The sequence below is a fragment of the Cordyceps javanica genome, chromosome 4 (genome assembly GCF_051103115.1).
Source record: "Cordyceps javanica chromosome 4, complete sequence".
Lineage (NCBI taxonomy): Eukaryota > Fungi > Ascomycota > Sordariomycetes > Hypocreales > Cordycipitaceae > Cordyceps > Cordyceps javanica.
The window spans coordinates 3332288-3355693 of NC_139298.1; the positions used below are offsets into that span (position 1 = coordinate 3332288).

The following is a 23406-nucleotide window of genomic DNA, read 5'->3' on the forward strand; positions in this document are numbered from 1 at the left end:
TACTGAAAAGTACTCGGTAAGTAATGGTACCAGTATAACGTTGGCTCGGAATTTTTCTCTTCTTGGGACGGAGAAAATGTTGATTGGCAAGGGCAAGGGCAAAGAAAAAAAAAGGGTATGGACGGAGAGGGGGGGGGGGGGGGGGGGGGGTTTTTCTTGGATCCGTTTGGGTTGACGGTGAGATGGATTCCCAAGAATGGTGACTTTGCCGGTTTCCGCCACCGTGCCACGACCAGCGCACAAGACAATGGGGGCCAACGCGTGTGCTTGTACGCTGTAAGTAGTCTGTAACTCTGTGCTCTGTGCTCTTATCAGTACAGATAGGTCAGTACCTGGCTATTTATGAGATGAAAGTTGGCCGACTGGACGGGTAGAGGGAGCCGGCGTTGTTGTTGCTGTTGTTGTTGCGCGGGCGCCTACTGAGACCAAACAAGAAAAAAAATAGTCTTTTGACTGGTGAGAATCACTTGTTTCGCGATAGGTCTTTTTTTTTTTCAAAGTCGGGCTCTTTTTTCTTTTTGTCCCCCAGCGTCTAGAATGAAACCGGATGTGTCTGGTACTTAGCGCGCGTACGCCCAGGGAAGAATGGGTTACTCAGCCAAAGCTTAGATGTGCGAGGCTCCCCCACCCGCTGTCCGCCCCCGAGCGCATAGTGATACAAAACAATGGGATCGGATCTGCACGTTTTCAAAGAAGGAAGAAGAGAGAAGAAAAGAAGAAGAAAAATGCCTCGTTTCGGTGTCACTCTTCTCCAGTGATGGGCGGTTCTAGACAATGTTCTCCAAGACTCTTGCGCCCCCCCCCCCTCCTCCTTCTAAAGCTGGCTGGCTGCCTTGGGTAACAAGGTAAGTAAAGAAGTACCGGTCTTGGACAGTCGCAGGGGAGGCCCAGCGCATGAATGGCGCATGAACGGCGAATGAACGGCGCATGTACAGCAGATTTGCCAGCGCATCGGTCTGCAGTTTGTCTGAGGTGGTACCTGTCATGTGTTGCGCCGCCAGTGGCAGATAGGTCAAGCAGGTAGTAGGTACTACCTAGTACCAAGTACTTACGTGCCCATCTTCATAATGGTTATAGTGGCTTGTACGCCTGTGGACCGCCCGCTGCGGAAAACCCTAGGTCCGTCTATCTTGCCCAATGCTTCTCTCATGCGCATTGGATCCAGTGTAGCAGCAGTGGATTACCCTTTTTTTTTTTTTTTTGGAAAAAGAGAAAGCCTCTTGGAATTCCTACTCGTGTGCATCTTTGTACCGAATGCTGAGTACTTTGAGTGCTTTGGGACCAGTCTTCATTCTTTCGCTCCAGGTGGAGGAGGGCATGAAGGCGCCCCCTCCGGCCCCCATTATTCGTCTTGAGTGACCCCACTATAGCGCGTTGCTGCCCGCCAACTCCACTAGTGAACCCAGCCAATAGCGGCGCTTTTGTGCCTGGCGGGCCTGACCCTCTGCCTATCCCCCTGGGCCATTTGAACCTTTTTTTTTTCTCCCTGTTTGTTTGGCCCCCCCCCTCCTGAACTTGCCCTGTTTGCACGTTTGACCACCCGCCCAGGCACACCCACACCTAGGTACGCATAAGTACCCAGTAGGTGCCAACCTTCTCGACCGCTCCATCTTTACCAAAGTACCTTCAGCGTCTGTCGCCCAATGCATATAGGTATTTTTAACCGGGCAGATGGATGCGCCATTGTGTGGCCGTAATGCTTAAAATGACATGCTGGTGGCCCCTGGTACCTCCCTCTCAGTACCTTGACTCGTGGGTGCCAACTACTTTGTACCCAGTTACTGGGTACCTATAGAGTACCTTCGTACTTAGGTAGGTACCTGCCCGTGCCTGCCCTGCATTGCTTAAGTGGTACTTACTTGTCGCCAGCGCATACCCAAACCCTGGCTGCCTAGTGCTTCCGCTCTGTCGTGCAGGTACCAGCTCTAGTCGCGTTGTCTGCGCCGTTCCAAAAGTTTCATTGCGACCGTCCACCCAGTCCGGACCCGAACCCCCCCCCCCCCCCTTTTTTTTTTATGCCGTAGACCTCTCCCGCCCACATCAATCGCCCACCACCCCTGCTCTCTCACCTTAATAACGCCCAATCTCCCTCTCCACGCTCCTTTTTATTCCCTCCTCCCTTCCTCCTCTCCTTCACCAAGTCAAATTCATTCCTTAACAAACCAACCTCTCCCCCTCCCCCCGACGTTCCCTATATCTGCTCGTTGACGCGCTTGTCGCTCACGCATCACACTCCTTGAAAACTCAATCGTCGTTTTGATTTGGTCGCCCCCTTGTCGAGTATTCTGCGAATACCGGTCCTTAAGCGCCAAACAACAAAAAAGCAACTTGATCCTCGTTCTCTATACACAAGCACATTCAATCGCTCCCGATCCAATCCGGAAGATTAAAAGCCTCTTGTCAACTATTTTACCTCAACAACGAATCCAGACGCCATGAAGTTCTCTGCTGCCGTTGTCCTGGCTGCTGCCATGGGCGTCTCTGCCCACCCTAGCCACCGCGCTCACCACAACGCCCACCGCTCCGTCCAGAACCGCGAGTTTGTCTACGCCAAGAAGCCCGCTCCCGTTGTCGTCGCTGCTCCTGAGCCTTCCGCCGCCGCGCCCGCTCCTCCGCCCGCTGTCACCTCCGTCGCCTCGGTTCCCGCGGTCCCGGCCCAGGCCCCCCCGGCCGTCAAGACGGCTGCCAGCGTCGACGCCTCCAGCTCCCCCTCGTCTGGTGGCGGCGCCAAGCCCTTCTGTACCGGCGTCAAGAAGCGCGCCACCGTAGCTCAGATTGCCTATGCCGGTAACACGGGCAGTAACGGACAGTACGGCTGCAACATGCAACAGGTTGACCCCAGCACCGCCTCCGAGTACGACTACACCATGACCTTTGACAACATGGGCGGCTCCGAGCAGGCCTGCGTGTGCTGGAACAAGATTGGTCCGACCGGCCTCATCGATGGTTTCTTCAACGGCAAGCAGGCCCTTAATTTCACCCTACCCGTCGGCGGCAAGGCCTGCGTTGCCCTCGAGGGCAACTCCCAGATTGGCTGCACTTGCGGTGCCAACGAGGTTCCTCTGACCCAGATTGGCCAGTTCGCCGGTACTTGGGTCGAGGCTGACGTCGCCAACGAGTCCAACCAGCAGTGGTCCGGTTTCGACGCCTCCGCCATCGTCGCCGGCGTTAATGGGATGCCTATCCCCGGTCTCAAAGTCTGCGGCAATGACATTTGCTCCACCGTCTACAATGGCGGCCGCGGTGACAACGCTTATCTCCATGGCATGGAGGACGAGGACGGCATCGGCGCCAACATCCCCAAGGGTCCCCTGCACATGACTGTCAAGGTTGACTTTCAGTAAATACTTTTCTTTTTGCGTACCTCAGACAAGTGTTTGCCGGTGAGCAATTTCTTGTGTTTTCAGATATCTCGAGGCTGGATCTTGACCTGATAGGGCCCCTTTTTCCTCTCTGCTTTCAGTTTTGAGAAGGGTGGTGGCTGTTCTTGGCAGAGACGTCCTAGTGGCGTTGGGTGCGTTGGCAACGTTCTTTTTTTTTATAACCTTCGCTGGCTTTTTTTTGGGAGCATCTATACGTGTTTTTTTTTTCTTCACGGATCGTGATGGGTGTTTGCACAGGCACCCGGGTTCTTCTTGCACACGGATACCTACCTGGTCTACTACTTGCTGCTGTTGGTAGAGACTGCACACCTAGTTCTTGGATACATATTTTTTTGCTACACTTACAAACATTCTTTTTTACACTACTCATCGTACCATGAAAGACGTGTGTGATATGTCTTGGCTTAGGCCTTTTACGCTCATCTACCCGTCAGATGGAGGTGATGATCTATACGTCGGATCTTCATTTTTGCATTTTTTTTTTTTCTTTCCGACTCTGTAAAATCTACTTGGCTTTTCTTGGCACCGCCCGTGTTTTGATATTGTGCTAGAGTGGGGGCGCGCCAGCCCACATTGGAATGCGTTGCCATAACGAGCCCAATTGTGAGACATTGCCCCCCGTCCCAAAACGAACACGCCAGCAACTGATGGGGAAAAATAAAACGAAAAACGAGATTGGGCAAGGGATGGAGCAAAATGGGGGTGAAGAACCGGGCGGAGGCGGCAGGGGGGGGGGGGGGTTGAAGCAGTCGTGAACAAAGAAAGCAAAGTTGGGCACGAAGAATGAGAATGAGTAATCAATATATGACGAGTTCTAGGAGACTGCCCTTTTTTTTTCGCCATGTTATCAGGTGCAAGGTTGACGAAGTGGCCAGTTTTCATCTAGTCTATTTTTTTTATATTCATTCTATTCTATTCATGAAAATGTTCTGTTTTTCTCCCTTTGTTTATATCCACTCTTTCAGACATTCTTACACTAGTAGTCGTCATCTCTTGGAAACTCAATGGCCTTGAGGGAAGAAAACAGTTTCCAAACTATAAAGAACTACGTCGGGGAACCTCTCTTTACAGATGGGCGTATAAAGAGGTTGCAAGTATACTCTTAATAAACTTCTTGCAAAAAAAAGAAAGGAAGAAAAGAAAGAAAGGACACTTCTGGAACAACAAAGAATCAAGAATTAAAAAAAAGAGCTCCAAAAATGCTCGACTCACACACACAAACGCCGTCAAGCCGAACTCGGTTCCAGTTCGCTGATGCATGCTCTTCATACACCCAAGGAACTGCACAATTCTTCCAACAGCCTGCTCATCATCACCTCCTACCGTTTCGGCGAGCTGCTCGTCCTCCCGCCCTTCTGACCATCCGTCTGGATGCGGAAATCATGCGACTCGGGATACAATAGAGACTGAAAATCTCGAGCTGTAGAATGGTGGCTGGCGCAATGGCGGTGCTGCTTGAAAGAATCAGGATCTGTCCGAGGAGAAAGAACAATGTCTAGCGCCTCATTGATCAGATCGTCGTAGTCCTCGTCCGAGCAGGCAACGACGGCCTTGTTCAGGAGGCGTATGATTCGGTCTTCGACAGGAAGGTCATGCAGCAATTGGTCCCCGTTCGGTAAAGGGTTGGCAAAAAGAGACGATGGTGAATCGTCTGGCGTTTTACTCTAGTGTAGTATCGGCACCTTGTTCATCGCCGGTATTGATGTACACGACTCTAGTGTCGTCAGTTTCGTGGGCCATCACTGAAGCAGGAAAAATGAAATGATTGCCCAAGGGAAAATGAAGCTCGCTCCGGGCTCACCCTTAACGGGGGAAATACCCATCTAGTTTCGACCTACTCCATGCTTAACTTATTCTTCCTCTTCTCCTTCTGTGGATGGAGGATGTTGAATGCGTCATTTCGCTGTTCTTGCTTTAATCGGTTGCCGTGACATGTAGCTGTTGGCCAAGCAGCCTTGTGTCTGTCACTGTGCCAGCACCGCTATTCGCACATGCACATTTTCCTCCTGCAACAAAACTTGCCTTGAATTCTCCATCTTTCCGTTCATACAAAGGACGTCGACCCGGCATAGCCAAAATTGCTACCGCTCTAGGTACAGAGACGTCGTGATTGTAGTCTGCGACGGCTGCACCACAATTTGCTGTAGGGTAGCGTGCCCCAAACAGGCAAATTTTCACGAGCTCCATGTAAACGGAGGCGCCTCCTGGTCAAAAACCTGGACCAAAGCGTAATTTTGGCTTGGCAATCTCCTTTCCCGGGCAACCAGGACACGTTCCCGTAAAGTAAACAGATCAGCCGTATAGTCGGACAAGCGAAATCATTACCGACAACCACCTGTCCCGTGCGCCCGCGCCCGTTATTGTGCGCCCAAGCTGGGCATGGCTGGGACAAGACACGCAACGGCGACTCAACCTGTACAATGAACGACAGCCTTGGCTGCCGGGACCACCACGGTGACGAGGGCCATGTGTCCCGTCGGGACAAGATTGTCGAGCTGGCCACGGCTCAGCTCGACGCCGCCCGGCCCTGCATCCCGGAGCTCGAGGCGCTACTCGCCGCCCTCGCGCCGAAAGTCAAGTCGATCCACGCCACTGGCCTCATTTCCTTTGTGAGAGACCTCAAGGACGATGTGCATGCCATTGAGACCATTCTCCAGGAGCTGCAGCAGCAGAAGCAGCAGCAGCAGCAGCCAATGGCGTCTCCCGCGTCGCCGCCTAATGCGACCGGTGCCGCGGACCCCGGGGGGGAAGGCGCTCACCTGGACGAGCTCTGGAGGCGGCTCGAGCCGCGCACCACGGGATGCTACCACAGCACCACGCGCTGGCAGGCGCTGCGGCGCTGCGCCGACCTCGTCGCCGTGAAGCGGACGTTTCACGGCTCGGCGCGCGAGGTGCGGCGCGCGGCGGTCCTCGAGCGCGGCCCGCAGACGGACCGGGAACGGGCGCAGCTGCACCGCGTCATCAAGGAGCAGGCCAAGACGGAGGTGGCCGTCGTCGACCGGGGCGCGCGCTGGGTCGACGTGCGCTGGATCGCCGCGGACCGCCTCGCCCGGCAGATGGCCGACTCGGGCTGGTCCTGGGGCGCGTACGGGCCCGGCGACGCGGCCGACCCCGACGAGTGGGCCGACATGCCCTTTGTGCGGCAGGTCCGCCGCCTCGTCGCCGCCGCGCGCCTCAACCGCCACGAGTACCGCATCCCCGCCGTGCGCCTGGTGCTGCCGAACCTGGCCCGCGGCGCGCACCCAGACGTTGACGTGCTGCTGGACCAGCTGCCGCGCCTCGACTCGGGCGTCGACCTCGTCGTCGAGGACGCCGCCGGCGCGTTCCTGACGGGGCCCGCGCCGTCCTCGCTCGCCGACGTCCTCGGCCGCCTCGTCGGCACCGGCAGCGTGCAGGTGCCGCTCACCGGCACGCTCAACCTCGAGCACACGGTCCTCGTCGACCTCATCTCGGACCTGACCCACCTGCGCCTCGCGCCGCGGCCGTGGCAGTCGCGCACCACCCGCGCCCAGATCGAGGAGGAGAACGCCCGCCCGGGCGGCGTCATGGCCCCGACCCTCTACCCGCTCCTCCGGGGGCGCCGCCTCGTCTGCACGCGCGAGGCCGCGGAGCACTTTCACGAGATGCTGACCACGGTCGGGACCGCCACGGAACGCGAGCGCGGCCGCCTTCTCGTGCCGTACTACGAAGCTGAGTGTGCTGGTGGTAGCGGCGGCGGCGACGCGGCTTCACATGCTGCCGCTCTCCGCAACCGCTTCAACGCCCTCTCGGAGCGACCCCTGCCCGCCGACATGCAGTTCCCCGTCGAGGTGCCCCCGCTCGGGGCCGATGGCGAGAGGTGGGACGAGACGCTGGTGCGGCGCCTAGTCGAGGGCGACGGTAACCACAACGACGGGACCGACGGGGCGGCGGCCGCGCTGCCGCCCGTGGCGCTCGACATTGTGCGCCGCGGCCTCCTCAAGAGCTCCAAGCTCAGCACCTACATGCACGGCTGGCGGAGCGGCATCGTCACCGTTACCTCGAACAAGGAGATTCGCGCGCACATGCGCACGTGGGTCGAGGCCGGAAGGCGCTCCGACGACGAGCGCGGGCCGGCCATCTACTGCGTCGACGTGACGCGCAACCTGCTCGCCAAGAGCGCGGCGCCACCGGCGGGCTGGGTTGGCGGGCAGGACGGAGAGGGGAGTTTGCAGAAGAAAGAAGAAGGAAAAGAAGGACAGCGAGAGGGGGCAGAGCATTCATCTTTATAACGATGGTGTAATGAACTAGATGATGCGATACACCTGTACTCGAGCAATGAGGAAGAGACATGAATTACTAGCTGGCTGCATGGCAAAGGATTCGAACTCGGCATAAGTATGGCGTTTTCTTCTTCTTTAAAAGGTATCATTCGAACTCGGCATAGTTGTTATAGGATTATGGTTGTAATATATTCAACTAAGCCTACTTTACCACTTGGTGTTTTGTAACAGGTATGCTTTTCGATTTGTACATTTCTGAACCCCGCAACGCGCATTAATCGTTTTGCTCATGATCTTCCTTTTGACCTTTTCCCCCTTTTCCGGTTTGCAAATTAAACCTGTCCTATCGACATCTCGTAGTCATTTTCCAAACATGGTGCGCAAACTCTTTTAGGCAGCGTCGGTGGGCGTGGCGCCGCACTCCATGACGGTGGTGGTCGAGGCCGTCTCGGCCGTGACGGTGGTGGTGAAGAAGACGACGGGACCCGGGCCCATGTACTGGTCATGGTACTCGGCCGAGTCGCAGCCGCCGCAGTCGACCGTGTTGGTGGCGGTGACGGTCGAGGTCCAGGTGGTCGAGGTCGGGCCCCAGGTGTAGCCCGGCCAGCGGTTCTCGGTGTAGACGCAGGCCGTCGTCGAAGCCGGAGCTTCCTCGGCGGCGGCGGCGACGACGGGCTTGGCCGAGGCCGTGCTGGTGGCGACGGCGAGCAAGGCGAGGATGGTCTGCATAACGGGCGACATCTTTGCTGGTTTTGGGGGTTTTGTTCTTTGGACGGGGAGAGACAAAGAACCAAGTTTTGGCTTATCAAGCTTTGGAGATGCAAGAGAGAAGGAGGATGCAGAAAGTAGGGTTCGAGGACACTGTCTTTTCTGTAAACGTGGAATGTTGGGGTCGGATGTCTTGGAATGTTTCGGTTAGACAGTGAGACAAGGCGCAGAGATTCGACTTGTTGCAGGGATTAAGCGATCAAGTAAACAAAGCGTGTTCTATCTTTTTTAAGAAAAAGAGACAAGGAGTTGTTTCAAGAGATTGAAGAACGGGTCTTGGTAGAGTAGAATGAATTGATGGTTTTGTTGGTAGTATTTCTTTTCTTCTCAAGTTGTCGTCGTTGAAGCAGATATTTATACGCTTCAAAACCACACCAAAAGTCTAATCACAACGGACTTGACGGCTTTACGCGGCATTGAACGGACGAGGCAAATTTTTCTTTCATCTTTGTTGCTTTCCTTCTTTCACCTGTGAAAAAGAAGAAAAAAATCAATATATGCGGAAAATTTTTACTCGTTGCTGGGCTCCTTTCCTCATCCCACTACGGTTGGTGGTGCCGTTTGTGAATGGATGAGGCTTGCATGCATGTTTACGAGCAACGAGGAGGCTCTGCGGCAATCGAGTGGATAGACTGACTTGTGGCGTGAGCAAAAAAAAAAAAAAAAAAAAGAGAGAGAGAGAGAGAGAGTCAAGAGTACAAAAAAAAAGAGGAATATTGTAAGCCTAGCTGGGTGTTGAATATCGACGTGCAGCGTGCAGCATGCATCATGCATCATGCATGATGCATGCAGTAATCAGAAAATTTCGGGCACTTTTTTTTCCCCTTCCTGTCGCGCTCTTGCTCCTTGTTCGATTTGACCGGAACTCGTTCCCCTGATTGCCCTTTTCTACGCCATCCATGATCCATTTCTAGCCGAGCTTTGCCAAGCAAGCCCACCGCGGTCAATGTACGCGATCGGCCGTACTTCCGAGACTTGTCTCGAAGCTACGCAGGCTAATACCGGCCAGCACTACCGTGGTCTATACATGCCGGCAACAAGAGGGGTCTTTTCTAGTTTCTTGGAGTTTGATGCATGGTACGTAGTAATATATTTTCTTTTTCGGTGCCTGTCTGCATTCCGGATCCCTTCATCGCTCCGCTTCCCATTCCAACGGGTAAACGGTCGGCAACGTGCCCACTCACTGCTTTTGGACGGGCAGCTTCGGTTCTGCCTCGAGTCTGTCTGTCTGTCTGTCTGTCTCTCTCTCTCCCTCTGTCCGTCTCCATCTCCCCATCTCTCTCGTAGTAGCACACACATAATACCCCCCTTTCTCGCCCATTCACGGCACCGGCGTCGCCAGGCACACAGTCTCGTGCACGGTGCGGGCCGTCGTCTCGCTCGCCGACGCCGTGATGTGCATATAAGGGCAGTAGACGACGGGCACGACCTGGACGCGGACGCGGTCGCACCCGTGGCAGTCGACCGACGTCGTCGCCGTCACCGTCGACGGGTACGCGCGCGCGGTGCCGTCAAACACGCACTGCGGCCAGTACGGCGGCCAGGGAAACATGGTCTGCGTGACGCTGAGCGTCGTCGTGCAGCGGCTCGCCTTGCCCTCCTCCTCCACCTCGGCGCCGCCGCCGCCGCCGCTCGGGGACGGCGTCGGGATCGTATGGGCCTGCGCTCCCGTCGCGGCGGTGGCGGCAAGAACCGCAATGACACCCAGAAGCTGTTTTGCGGAATAAATGGCCCTCATCATGGTAAGCATGCGGTGATGACAAGTTCTTGATCAGACGATGAGCAAAGAAGATGAAGATGTCTGCGCAACTGGTCTTCAGGAGAGGTGGGGAGGGGGCGCGAAGTCCGGTATATGTGCCGTCCTCATCTTGGACCAGGCAACGTACGATGGTTCGAGACACAAGAAAAACTCCACATGCCCTGCAGCACAGGTGCAGCACAGGTGCAGCAAAGAGGCTGACAACTGGAGCACTTTTTTTTTCTTAATTGGACGTAACATTGGTTCCCCCCCTGTATTTTCCGATATGCGACAGCAAAATAGGCGAACACTGGGCAAACAAGTCTCGGGTAGATCGGCATCATCAACTGCTTTCTTGGCATCGAGCAGCGCCCGGAGAGGGGTCGAGGTAACAAGACAACTCTCGCCACTTGTTATTACTATATTGCGGGCTATAATACAAACCAATGTACAACGGCTCGGGCTGGTCGGGGTGTGTGGCATGTCAGTGGCATGTCATCCGGTCAACTACCGCGGGTAGCCGACGGGCGTCTGGAAGAACTGGTGCACATCGTCCAACGGCATCGGCACGTTGAGCTGCGACCACGGCCCTCCCCACATCCAGTCGTCGCTCTCGTCCCATGCCCAGCTGCCGCTGTCCCAGCTCCCGGCGAGGGCCTCGACGGCAGCAGCCTCGTCGGCAGGTCCACCGCCGCCTCCGCCTCCTGCTCCTCCTGCCCCTCCCACTCCTCCCACCTGGCCCAGGCCCAGGCCCAGCTGCTGCTGTTGCTGCTGCTGCTGTTGCTGCTGGGAGTGCTGCGCGTTCTGCTGCGTCGCGGCGTCGGCGTCGACGACCGGCACGCCGCTCTCCCGCGCAACCTCCTTGAGCAGGGCGAGGTCGACGCGGGCCGCCTCGGTGGCGCGCGACACTAGCAGCGCCATGGTGGCCGTCTTGTCCATGCCGCGGTCGAGGGCCTCGGTGTGCGCCACGCACGCCGACAGGAAGCAGTGGCCCTTGGCCGTCACCTCGCCGGCGCGCATCCGGTCCAGCGTCCACGCCAGCGCGCTGTCGAGGCACGCCCGCAGCGCCGCGTGGCCCGCCGCCGTCGTCGGCAGCGCCGCCCCGAACCCTCCCGACCGGCCCCCGCCGCTCTTGTCGTGGATGAGCTCCAGCGCGATGATGCACGCCGCCTGCACGGGTATGTTTTTGAACATGCCCGTCCCGTGGATGGCGAGACGCTCAAAGTCGCTCTGTGGGGATGGAGGGCTGCGTGTCATGTCATGATCGTGGTGGGACGACGATGACAACGATGACGTCGACGACGACGACTGCGAGAAGCCGAGGAGATCGGCAATCTTGAGCGCGCCGTCAAGACACATTTTACGGGAAAAGTAGAAGCGCGGATCGTCAAAGGCGGTAAAAAGGACGGGAAAGTGCAGCGCGTGGAAGCACCGGTACAGGGTCATCTCGGCGAGGGAAATGTGAAAGGGAAGGATGCGGAGGGTAGATGCTGTCGATCTGGGGTTGAGTGTTGCGGGTGGCGATGATGATGACGACGACGACGACGAGGAGGAAGAAGAGGAAGAGGAAGAAGAAGAGGCGGAAGAGGTGCTGCTCTGCTGCCGGGTCAGGGCGCCAATCGTCTGTGTAAAGGAGCGGCACGCCTTGGTCAGCTCCGAGTTGAGCCGGAGCGTCTTGTCGTAGTCAATGGTGGCGCGAAAGTCGTTGATGTACTGCAGGAGGGCGAGGCGGACGGGAAAGGAGCGAAAGACCTCGAGCGGCACCGACATGTGGGTGGCGACGGGGCTGGCGGCGGTGCGGCGCGTCGCCAGGTCGTCCGGGCGGTCGTCGAGGTCATCGTCGTCGAGGTCGGCCGGGGGCAGGGTGTCGTAGTCGTCGCAGGCGATGAGGGGCATGCCGCCGGCCTCGAACGAGTACTGCAGGTTGAGCTCGAGGACGGTGGCCCAGAGGCGGCGGCGCATCTCGGCCTTGTAGACGGTCATGTCGCTCAGCCGGCTCGGGTCGCGGTGGAGGCCCATGTACATGGCGGTGCGCAGCAGGGCGCCGGCCATGGTCCACGTCAGGTCGGCCGAGACGCCGCACGTCATCTTGGCCAGGGTGAGCAGGCACTGCACCTGGATGCCCGTCAGCGTCATCCGGCCCTTTTCGGGCGGCAGGATGAGCCACATGTGCGCTTCGTAGATCCAGCGCGTCGTCGCCGCCTTGAGCGCCGCCGTCCGGTCCCGCACCGACGAGCCCAGCACCATGCACAGCTGCACCAGCACGACAAAGGCCTCGTTCGCGCCGTTCGCGCCGTTCGCGCCGCTTGCGCCGCCGCTGCCGCCGTCGGACCGGTCCGCCCAGTACGCGGCGTACTCTCGCCGAAACGACGGTATGTGCAGCACCCGGTGCACGCCCTCGTACGTGCGCAGGTAGGCCTCCACGAGGTCGTCGCACACCTCGCGCGGCAGCATGCTCCGGCCAATGTCGAGCGACGACATGGGCTGCAGCCGGCTCGTCTTGATCTTTTGGCAGAGAATCTTGCACTGGTACAGGACCTGAAAGAGCTCGCCTTGCGTCGTCTCTTGGTTTTTCAGCATCGATAGCTCAACAGGGAACTAAGTTGATACGAGTGTTGTTAGAATTTACAACTTGTTTTCGTGGACGTGGAAAGGGGAAATGAATAGTAAATGCACGAGAGGAAAAAAAAAAACAAGCAAAAAGTACTGACCGAAGCTGCGATATTCATCCAGTGGCTCTGGCCAAAATACCGTCCCTTTGATGTACTCCCCTTTGGCGGAGGCGTGTACTCGCTCCGATGCCGCTCGCGGGGCCTGCTTGCCTCGACACTGGGAGCTAGAGTCGCGCCGTGCCCCGGCTGCTGTGTGTCTTCTGCGCCGCCCTCTCCGTCCTGTCTGTAGTTTGCCGTCGTCGTCGACGTCGTGGTCGTCGCTGCTGTAGACGACGACGGCCTCATGTCCACCTGCTGCGATGCCGCGCGGCTCACCGAGCGGCCCGCCACCGCCGCCGCCGACGAAGACGACGGCCGCAGCGGCTGCCACACGCTCGCGCGGTGGTACTCCTCCGAATCGGGGGTCTGGATCTGGGTAGCTCTCGCCGTGGGCCGGATGCTGACGGGCGCTGGTACCGGCGCTGCTGCCGCGCTGGTCGGTCGCAGCGACACCGACCCGGCGGCTGCTCCCGGGGACCGCGCCGAGGTCGGCCTGGAGCCGCCGGCGCCGCCGGCGCCGGCAAGGAGAGCCTTGCGTCGGGGTTTCGGCGTGTGCGCGGGCGCGTACGTGCAGGATCCGGCGTTGGCCTTGACGCAGTGGCCGCAGGGAAACGTGCGGTCGCATTTGATCTTGCGCCTGCGACACTGCTCGCAGGACAGCGGCGGCCGGCGCCGCTTCTTGCTGGGGGTCTCGGTGGTGGGAATGGCGGTGGTGGTGGTGGTGGTGGTGCTGGCCGCTGGCCGCGGCGGTTCGGCCTGTTGAACCATCTCGGTCATCTGTGCTGGTGGTTGAGGCGCGGCATAGGCCTTTGCTGCTTTAGGATGATTATTATTATTATTTTCGGTCTTCTCCCCCTCGGGGCTGGAAAGTGGAAGCAAATATCAAAAGACCGTGAGATTTTTTTTTTTAAAAAAAAGAAAGCACGAGAAAACAGCGAGGCAAAGATGGGGGGCTTTCTTAATGTATATTCCCCTCCCACTCCCCTTCCCTTCCCCGGTGGAAATGCGAGCGCTTGGCGGGAACAAGCAACGGCGTGACTGGGCGTTGTTACGATTGGCTGTAGCGTCTGTACTGCCTCTTCGGGTACGCCGCGGCTTGGATCGTATGCTGAATGCCGCTTGTCGCGGGGGCCGGTTTTTTTTTATTTTTATGAGACGGTAACAGAAAAAAAAGGGGAAAAAGGAGCAAAAAAAAAAAAAAAAAATCAAAAACCTACAGCGACTGAGGTTGCTTGCGCGGCCCTGGGATGTGTCTTGACTGGCGTTTGGAAAGTCGTTTTGAATTCACCGAGACGGATGAGCTAGGTACCCAAGGTAGTTAGCGTACCTACTGGTCGTCGGCACACCTAGGGGCTCCGCTGATAAAGCCGAGCCGGAGTCGCTTGAAAAGAGCGAGCTGAATTCTGGAATAGAACCAAAGGAAAAATGACATGGAAGCAAATGACGAGCTGGACGTTGTAGAGAGTATCAAAAGCAGGAGCGGATCAAGATGAGGGACATTTCTTTTGCTTGTTACTGATCAAGGTAAAAATTCAAAACCTTCAGGGCCCAAGTCTGTTACCTGACTCAACCCGCGACAAGGATACGGCCCGTCTGTCGCGCCACTTGTCACTTGCGACTCAATCACGTTGTTTTCCCTCCATCTTTTCCATTGCCGCGAGTGGGAAATGCTCAATGGCTTCATGAATAAAACATCTTTGTAAATCTAACGGTTAACAACAAAGAAAAAAAAAAGAAAATATTTCTGTATCCCATGTCAAAGGCAAAACAACAGTCAAGCCGCAGCAGTCAAGCCGCAGCAGTCACAAGCCATGTACTCTTTGCCCTCTTCTGAAATACAGCATTAATCAAAGTTGTCATTGTACACAGGCTCATCAGCCCAGTAGTAATTGTTGCATGAGCCCCGAGAGCTATCAAACCCCACCACAGAAAACTACTCGTCTCGCACCAGTCGTGCCAGTCAGCCTACTGCTGACCACCATTCCCTTTGTTTTTCTGTCTATAAAGCTGCCTCCCATGGTATCATCCAATCGCGTTTGGGCCAAAGACCTACTTCCCTTGCAGGTGGAAGCTTAGAGAAGGAGCTCGAGAGGGTTCTCAATCACCTTTTTGAGCTCGCGAATCCATTCGGCGCCCACAGCACCGTCAACGACCTTGTGGTCGAAGCTGGCAGTCACGGTAATCTGCTCTTCCCAAGCAACACCGGCCGAGCCGTCCTCGTTCTGGACGGGAACAGCGACCTTCTTGGTGGTGCCGACGGCGAGGATGGCAGCCTGCGGGGGGTTGATGACGGCGGTGAAGTGGTCCACGGCGTTGTTCATGCCCATGTTGGAGATGGAGATGGTACCGCCCTGGTACTCCTCCGGCTTGAGCTTGTTGTCGCGCGCCTTCTTGGCCAGTTCCTTGACCTTGCTCGAGATGGACTCGAGACCACGGCCCTCGACCCCAGTCACGATGGGCGTGATGAGGCCCGAGGGGGTCGAGACGGCGACCGACACGTCAACAGAGTTGAACTGACGGATCGACTCGCCACGCCAGCTGGCGTTGACGGCAGGGACCTTCTTGGAGGCAACCGCAATGGCCTTGATCAAAAAGTCGTTGACGGACAGCTTGTACTTGCCCTCGGAAGAGCTGTTGAGGGCCTGACGAAGCTTGAGCAGCTTGGACACGGACAGGGAGCTCGTCACGAAGAAGTGAGGGTTGCTCTGAACAGACTCCTGGAGGCGGCTGGCAATCACCTTGCGCATACCGCTGACGGGGAGATCCTCGTAGGCGGCACCGGGAGCCGCGGCGGCGGGGGCGGCGCTTCCGGCCTTCTTCACGTCCTCCTCGGTGATCTGACCATTCTTGCCGGTGCCCTTGAGGCTGTCGATGCTGACGCCGTTCTCTCGGGCAAGTCGGACGGCAGCAGGGCTAGCGTTGGCGCTGCGGTCAAGAGCAGTCTGCAGCTTCTGGCCGGACGAGGCATACTGCTCGGGCTCGGGGGCCGGGGAGCTCGACTCGGCGGGGGCCGGGGCGTCCGACTTGCTCTCCTCCTTGGGAGCGGCGGGCTTGGCGTTGCCACCAGCATCCTCGAGTGTGAATTTTTCGAAGGCAGCGATATCGGTACCCTCCTCGACAAGGACGGCGATGGGCTATGACTTTGTTAGCAGCAACCCAACAACGGGCAGAGGCGACCACGGGGCATCGGTCGACGGGGCGAGGTGAGGTGAGGTGCTTACTGTGCCGACGGCGACATCCTTCTCGCCAGCCTCCTTGAGGATCTTGGCAATGACGCCGTCCTCCTGGAACTCAAAGTCCATCTGGGCCTTGTCCGTCTCAATCTCGACGAGGACCTCGCCGGGGCCGATCGTGTCGCCGGGCTTCTTCTGCCAGGCACCTAGGTTACCAGCCTGCATGGTCGGGGACAGGGCAGGCATCTTGATGACCTGGTGGTCGGGGAACGAGGCATAGCAGCGGACGACGTGGGCGGCGAAGCCATTGCGCAGGGCAGTGTGCGTAGGGGCGAGGACTCGCCTCCGGAGAGCGGCGCTGAGCATGGTGGGTGTGTGTGAAAATGGCTCGCAACGGAGAGCTGCTGGGTGGTGAGACTCAAGGGAACGAGACCAAGGGGCGAGCGGGTTGGACAGAGACGACGGTAGGTGCTCGATAGGACGTGCAACGATACCAATTGGCGGCCGAATCAATGCAGGATCACGGTATATGAGCAAAGGGACAAAGAATGCAGGCGTCGCGCTCGCGGGAATTGTTGGCAAGGAGGCTCGAAAGAGAATCAAAATGCCTTGGGGTTGGAAGTCCAGTTTTTGCGTTGAGCTGGTGTCGCTAGCGGGAGCTTAGGGGCTAGTCTGCTTAGGGACTAGAGCGACGGACGGGTGCCGGCGCTCAGCGGTGCCTCAGCGGACTCTCAGCGGACTCTGCCAGCATTCAGAGCCAACTGGAAGCCCCTGTTGGGTGGCTGCGAGCTAGGAGCGACTTCGGACAGTGCATAATCCCGTCTACAGGCATATCGGGAGGGACCAGTGGGCCGTTCTCGCGCGAGAAATGTTGCACCTAACCCAGAGAGCTAACGCAGACGGGCAAACAGGCAGTCAAGCAGAGGCCAACAGACTGACAGGAGGGGGGTTCTTACCTAATCCCTGAGAGACCCATTGAAGCATGGGTTTCCTGCATGTTGAGTGGCTCCGTGGGTGGTGCCCTTGGTGGTGCCTTTACAGATTACAGGCCCTGGGCGTCAGGCTGTACATATTGGTACTCAGTAAATAGGTAGGTACACCGTGCCTATCAGTACAATTTATCGGGCCCATTATCGGGCCCGGCGCTGCTTCACCAGCCACAATGGCTTATCATGACGAGAAGCATTCGTGTCATCAGTGCTTGCCCTGCGCCACACTTCTCACCCGCCACACTCTTCATCCGTGGCAGCTTGCACCAGAGCCCAACTCATCGCGAATCGCTCTCGTTGCGACAAAATAAATTCTTCATTCAATCACTACACCAATTTTTCTTTGTCTCTGTAAAAGTGATCCAACCATTGCATTTCGAGATTTTCAAACCTCCCTACCCACCCGTATTGTAGTCTATGCCCCCCCAGTTAGTGCCCCTGTCACGACCCTTATGCCGCGTGTTCCTACTCCGTACAAGCAGCCGCATGGGCCGGGGTTTCTCCTGTCACTGCCACATGCACCTCACAGTATCAGCCCGTTGCCGCTCGGCACATCATTCCAAATTTGTGTCGCAACAAATACCTACTCTACACGATACCGTAGCAGCACCTCGATAGCTGCAAAAGTCTGTGAACTGGCTGCGAATTCCCGCACCAAACATACAATCACACCCAGTTGCCCGACTCTGCCGCTCCCCTTGACAACGTGGCGAATGGCAGCTCGGTCTCCTGACGCTCCCTAATGAGCTCCATCAAGTTTGTCGTGTCCTCTCTGGACACCATTGCTGCTTCCAAAGATGCACAGCGCATCAAGCAGCTGGGCGAGTCTGCCAAACAGGCTCTCGATGCCATCAAGGAACAGGAGCAGCTTCCCGACCCGGAAATCGTCTTTGCGCCTCTCCAGCTTGCGACCCGAACCAACAACTCCCAACTTACCACCACTGCCCTTGACTGCATCGGCAAATTGATATCGTACTCTTACTTCTCTGCCGAGCCCAAACGAGAGCCTGCCGAAGGTGATTCCCAGCCACAATCCCCGCTCATCGAGCGCGCCATCGACACGATATGCGACTGTTTCCAGGGAGAGGCGACACAGGTGGAAATTCAATTGCAAATTGTCAAATCGCTCTTGGCCGCTGTCCTCAACGACAAAATTGTCGTCCACGGCGCTGGACTGCTCAAGGCGGTTCGACAAGTCTACAATGTGTTTCTCCTTTCCCGCAGTACTCCAAACCAGCAAGTCGCTCAAGGCACCTTGACCCAAATGGTCGGTACCGTATTCGAGCGCGTCAAGGCACGGCTGCATATGAAGGAAGCTCGCTTGAATCTGGGCAACCTCAAACATAGCTCTAGCAATGTCACATTTGACAACCAAGAAGCCGCTAATGGAGCCGACGACAACGACGATACCACGCACGCCGGCGCAGACGAGCCAACTGAGCAGGAATCCGGCGCAAAGCTCACCCTCAAAGACTTGGAGCATCGCAAGAGTTTTGATGACTCTGCACTGGGTGATGGGCCCACCATGGTCTCCCACATCAAGCCGTCCAAGACTAATGGCGACGCAGAGTCCCCAGGCCACGGTCCGCATGCTGTTGACGAGGACGAGCTAGAAGCTGAAGATGAGGTCTATATACGAGACGCGTATCTTGTCTTCCGCTCATTCTGTAACCTTTCGACCAAGATTCTCCCGCCGGATCAGCTCTTCGATATCCGTGGACAGCCTATGCGTTCAAAGCTCATTTCGCTTCACCTCATCCACACTGTCTTGAATAATAATATTTCCGTGTTTACGTCACCGCTTTGTACCATCAAAAACTCCAAGAGCAACGAACCAACGAGCTTTCTTCAAGCTATCAAGTTCTACCTGTGTCTGAGCATTACGAGGAACGGCGCAAGCTCCGTTGACAAAGTCTTTGAAGTCTGCAGCGAAATTTTCTGGCTTATGCTCAAGTTTATGCGTCCGCCTTTCAAGAAAGAAATCGAGGTCATCCTGAACGAGATCTATCTGGCTCTCCTCTCCCAAAGGAATGCCCCAATTTCGCAAAAACTGTATTTCATCACAATTCTCAACCGCCTCTGTGCCGATCCTAAGGCCCTCGTGGAGACCTATCTCAACTACGACTGCGACCAGACGGTAGACAACATCTACCAGACCATCATCGAAGATCTCTCCAAATTTTCTACAGCCTCCGTAGCGGTCACCGCAATTAACGAACAAGTGTACGAAGAGTCCAGAGCCAAGACGCAAGCTGCAAGCGAATGGCAGCTCAAGACGATCCTACCTCCTCCCTTGACCGTGGCTCACATCCTGCCACAGGCGGAGCCGGAGCCGGACTACCCGAAAGAATATGCGGTGAAACGCATCGCTTTGGAGACGCTCGTCGAGGCTTTAAAGTCACTCGTCAACTGGTCGGCATCGGTGCGACCCGAAGCAGGAGTTGCCCGTGCTGAAAAAGATAGGAAAATATCTACCGATGATTTGCGCGCATCGATTGACCCCAGCATGAGCGACACCCAATCGCGCATGGAGACGCCATTGCCACCCTCGACACCCGTGTTGGATGACGACCCGGATCAGCTAGAGAAAGACAAGGCGCGGAAAACAGCGTTGACCAACGCGATTCGAAAATTCAACTTTAAGCCCAAGCACGGCATCAAGGCTCTTATCGCCGAGGGCTTCATCCCGAGCGATAGCCCGGATGATATCGCCAAATTTCTTCTCAAGGAAGACAAGCTTGACAAGGCCCAGATTGGAGAATTTCTGGGCGAGGGAGACCAAAAGAATATCGACATCATGCATGCCTTTGTGGATTCAATGGAGTTTACCAAACGACGCTTTGTTGATGCCCTCAGAGTATTTCTACAATCGTTTCGTTTGCCTGGCGAAGCACAAAAGATTGACCGTTTCATGTTGAAATTTGCTGAGCGTTACGTTCTGGGGAATCCAAATGCATTTGCCAACGCCGACACTGCATACGTGCTTGCCTACTCCGTCATTCTCTTGAACACCGATCAGCACAGCAGCAAGATTGCAAAACGCATGACCAAGGAAGAATTCATAAAAAACAATAGGGGCATCAACGACAATGCCGATCTTCCTGATGAATACCTCAACGGGATTTACGACGAGATTGCCAGCAACGAGATCGTCCTGACCAGCGAACGTGAGGCTGCCGCAGCTGCCGGCAGTGCACCTGCGCAGTCGACTGGGCTCGCTGCGGGCTTCGGTCAAGCATTTTCTGGCGTTGGACGTGATCTCCAAAGAGAAGCTTACATGCAGCAGTCGGAGGAAATCTCAGTGCGCTCAGAACAGTTATTCAAAAACCTGTTCAAGAGCCAGCGCCGAAGCACTACCAAGACAGGCCCCAAGTTTATCCCAGCAACGTCTTTTAAACATGTAGGTTCCATGTTTGACGTGACATGGATGTCCTTCTTCTCTGCGCTGTCTTCGCAACTACAAAAGGCCCACAGTATCGAAGTGAGCAAGCTCTGTCTGGAAGGCATGAAACTCGCAACCAAGATTGCTTGCACTTTTGACCTGTCAACACCTAGAGAAGCGTTCATCTCCGCGCTGAAGAATACCACCAACTTGAACAACCCCCAGGAGATGATGGCGAAGAACATTGAGGCCGTCAAGATCATTCTCGACCTTGGGCAGACGGAAGGCAATGTCCTTCGAGAATCATGGAAGGACATTCTGATGTGCATTAGCCAACTGGATCGACTGCAACTCATTTCTGGGGGCGTAGACGAGAGCGCTATCCCGGATGTCTCAAAAGCTCGCTTCATGCCACCGCCGAGAACCGAGACGTCGGATTCCAAGGCATCAACATCATCGCGATCGCGCAATCGTCAGCGCTCAGGAACGGGCTCACGCGGCTTCTCAACCGAGATTGCTTTGGAAAGTCGCTCTGACGAAGTAGTGCGAAGCGTCGACCGCATCTTCACAAACACGGCCAATCTGTCGGGCGATGCCATGGTCCATTTCGCTAGGGCGCTCACAGAGGTCAGCTGGGATGAAATCAGGGTTTCTGGTTCTAACGATTCACCTCGTACATACAGTTTGCAGAAAATTGTGGAAATCAGCTACTACAACATGAACCGCGTCAGGTTTGAATGGAGCAATATCTGGGTAGTGCTCGGAGAGCATTTCAATCAAGTCGGTTGTCATAACAACATGAACATTGTCTTCTTCGCGCTAGATTCTTTACGACAGCTATCTATGCGCTTCATGGAGATTGAAGAATTGGCTGGTTTCAAGTTTCAGAAAGATTTTCTCAAGCCGTTCCAGCATGTTCTGGCCAACTCGGACAATGTCACGGTCAAGGACCTGGTCCTGAGATGTCTGGTTCAGATGATTCAAGCGAGAGGCGCGAACATTCGCTCGGGATGGCGAACCATGTTTGGCGTCTTTACTGTCGCAGCTCGCGAGACGTCTGAGAGCATCGTGAACCTGGCCTATGAGAATGTCAGCCAGGTTTACAAGGACAAGTTTGGTGTCGTTGTCGTTCAAGGAGCCTTTACTGACCTCATCGTCTGCCTGACGGAATTCTCTAAGAACCTAAAGTTCCAAAAGAAGAGCCTGGCTGCTCTCGAGCTCTTGAAATCGATCATTCCAAAGATGTTGAAGACACCAGAGTGTCCTCTCTCACAACAGCCCGAGAGCCAACAAGAGTCGAAAGCCGGGGTGAAATCCAGTACGTCGGTCGAGGAAGGGTACTGGTTCCCAGTTCTTTTCGCTTTCCACGACGTTCTGATGACGGGCGAGGACTTGGAAGTACGGTCTAACGCCTTGGAGTACTTTTTCGCCACCCTCATCAAATACGGCGGCGACTTTACACCTGAATTCTGGGACATTCTCTGGAGACAACAGCTGTATCCCATTTTCATGGTATTGAGGTCCCGGCCCGAGATGGCAAACGTCTTGCATCATGAGGAACTGTCTGTATGGCTTTCAACAACCATGATCCAGGCATTGAGAAACATGATTACTCTCTTTACCCATTATTTCGATTCACTGGAATATATGCTCGATAGATTCTTGGAGCTGCTCGAACTTTGCATTTGCCAGGAAAATGACACCATCTCCCGGATCGGTAGCAACTGCTTGCAGCAGCTGATCCTCAAGAATGTGACCAAGTTCGCGCCTGAGCACTGGGCCAAGATTGTTGGGGCTTTCTGCGAGCTTTTCGAACGGACGACAGCGTATCAGCTGTTCACGGCGGCAAACGCCACATCCCCTGCTGCATTATCCCTGCCATCCAACGGAATCGACTTTTCTAGTGGTCTCAGCCCTGGTGGTGAGCCGGTCGTGGATGAAAAGTCTCTCAAAATCAACGGCGGAGACGAAAATGGAGGTTTATCCGACAATGAATCGATAAACAGGCCAATCTCCCCACGGCCACTGGATGACGAGGCACGACGACCCTCCATCGGAGCGGCAAGCCAAGCTCCGCTGGAAGAATTCAAGCCGGCATCCTCGCTTCAACAACAGCCCGTCGTTGTCACTGCGGCGCGAAGAAGATTCTTCAATCGCATCATTTCGCGCTGTGTTCTGCAACTTCTCATGATTGAAACTGTCAACGAACTCTTCAGCAACGATACTGTGTATACGCACATCCCATCGACGGAGTTGCTGCGTTTGATGGCACTTCTCAAGAGATCATTTCAGTTTGCAAGACGGTTCAATGATGACAAGGAGCTTCGCATGAAACTGTGGCGAGAAGGCTTCATGAAGCAGCCACCGAATCTCTTGAAGCAGGAGAGTGGAGCAGCCGCCACGTACGTGTCCATCCTGTTCCGCATGTTTGCCGACAATGCTCCGGAACGGCTGGACAGTCGGGCGGACATTGAGTCTGCTCTTGTGCCCCTGTGCAAAGATATCATAACCGGATATTCCGCACTAGTTGAGGAGAGCCAGCAGCGCAATCTTGCCGCCTGGCGCCCCGTTGTGGTGGACGTGCTCGAGGGATACGCGACATTCCCTGATGATGCATTCAAGACACATATCAGCGATTTCTATCCGCTCGCAGTAGAACTCCTTCAAAGGGAGTTGACGGCTGATCTACGGGGTGCTCTACTGACGGTACTGCGTCGGGTTGGCGAGGTGTCGCTGGGCATTCAAGGCATGGCGAGCATGGCTGAAAAGCGACGGGGGAGCGTGGTCAGCACCACATCCGAAGGAGCCTCTGCAGATCAGGAGCAGGCTGCTCGAAAGATGCTGTGATGCTAGCAGATAGTCGGGAAGAGTGAGAAAAAAGTCTGTTCTGTTCTTGTTTGAAGGTGATGGAAAATGCAAGCTCCTTTGCAAGCATAATTGTTGTAGCAAAAATTCTAATGAGGCTATTGATGCAAAATCTCCTTGACACGTCATCTGAGTGACTGCTCTTGGAGCCACGCG

General features: G+C 55.9%; 7 protein-coding genes across 7 annotated transcripts; 3 read left to right on the plus strand and 4 right to left on the minus strand.

Annotated features, from left to right (window-relative positions):
* Positions 1–2435: 2435 nt before the first annotated feature.
* V2A60_006895 (uncharacterized protein) lies at positions 2436–3344 on the plus strand (the record flags this gene model as incomplete). Its single annotated transcript, XM_083258185.1, has 1 exon — positions 2436–3344. The coding sequence occupies one exon, from the start codon at positions 2436–2438 to the stop codon at positions 3342–3344; it is 909 nt and encodes a 302-aa protein (XP_083114311.1).
* Positions 3345–5803: 2459 nt separating this feature from the next.
* V2A60_006896 (uncharacterized protein) lies at positions 5804–7633 on the plus strand (the record flags this gene model as incomplete). The annotated part of the gene is made up of 1 exon (XM_083258186.1): positions 5804–7633. One exon carries the CDS (start codon positions 5804–5806, stop codon positions 7631–7633), a length of 1830 nt encoding a protein of 609 aa, XP_083114312.1.
* Positions 7634–8014: 381 nt separating this feature from the next.
* V2A60_006897 (uncharacterized protein) lies at positions 8015–8365 on the minus strand (the record flags this gene model as incomplete). The annotated part of the gene is made up of 1 exon (XM_083258187.1): positions 8015–8365. The coding sequence occupies one exon, from the start codon at positions 8363–8365 to the stop codon at positions 8015–8017; it is 351 nt and encodes a 116-aa protein (XP_083114313.1).
* A 1348-nt stretch (positions 8366–9713) lies between these two features.
* V2A60_006898 (uncharacterized protein) lies at positions 9714–10130 on the minus strand (the record flags this gene model as incomplete). Its single annotated transcript, XM_083258188.1, has 1 exon — positions 9714–10130. The coding sequence occupies one exon, from the start codon at positions 10128–10130 to the stop codon at positions 9714–9716; it is 417 nt and encodes a 138-aa protein (XP_083114314.1).
* A 507-nt stretch (positions 10131–10637) lies between these two features.
* Positions 10638–13618, minus strand: V2A60_006899 (uncharacterized protein; the record flags this gene model as incomplete). The annotated part of the gene is made up of 2 exons (XM_083258189.1): positions 10638–12728; positions 12842–13618. 2 exons carry the CDS (start codon positions 13616–13618, stop codon positions 10638–10640), a joined length of 2868 nt encoding a protein of 955 aa, XP_083114315.1.
* Positions 13619–14913: 1295 nt separating this feature from the next.
* Positions 14914–16380, minus strand: V2A60_006900 (dihydrolipoyllysine-residue acetyltransferase; the record flags this gene model as incomplete). Its single annotated transcript, XM_083258190.1, has 2 exons — positions 14914–15975; positions 16063–16380. 2 exons carry the CDS (start codon positions 16378–16380, stop codon positions 14914–14916), a joined length of 1380 nt encoding a protein of 459 aa, XP_083114316.1.
* Positions 16381–17745: 1365 nt separating this feature from the next.
* On the plus strand, positions 17746–23232 carry V2A60_006901 (Arf family guanine nucleotide exchange factor SEC7; the record flags this gene model as incomplete). Its single annotated transcript, XM_083258191.1, has 1 exon — positions 17746–23232. One exon carries the CDS (start codon positions 17746–17748, stop codon positions 23230–23232), a length of 5487 nt encoding a protein of 1828 aa, XP_083114317.1.
* Positions 23233–23406: the final 174 nt, after the last annotated feature.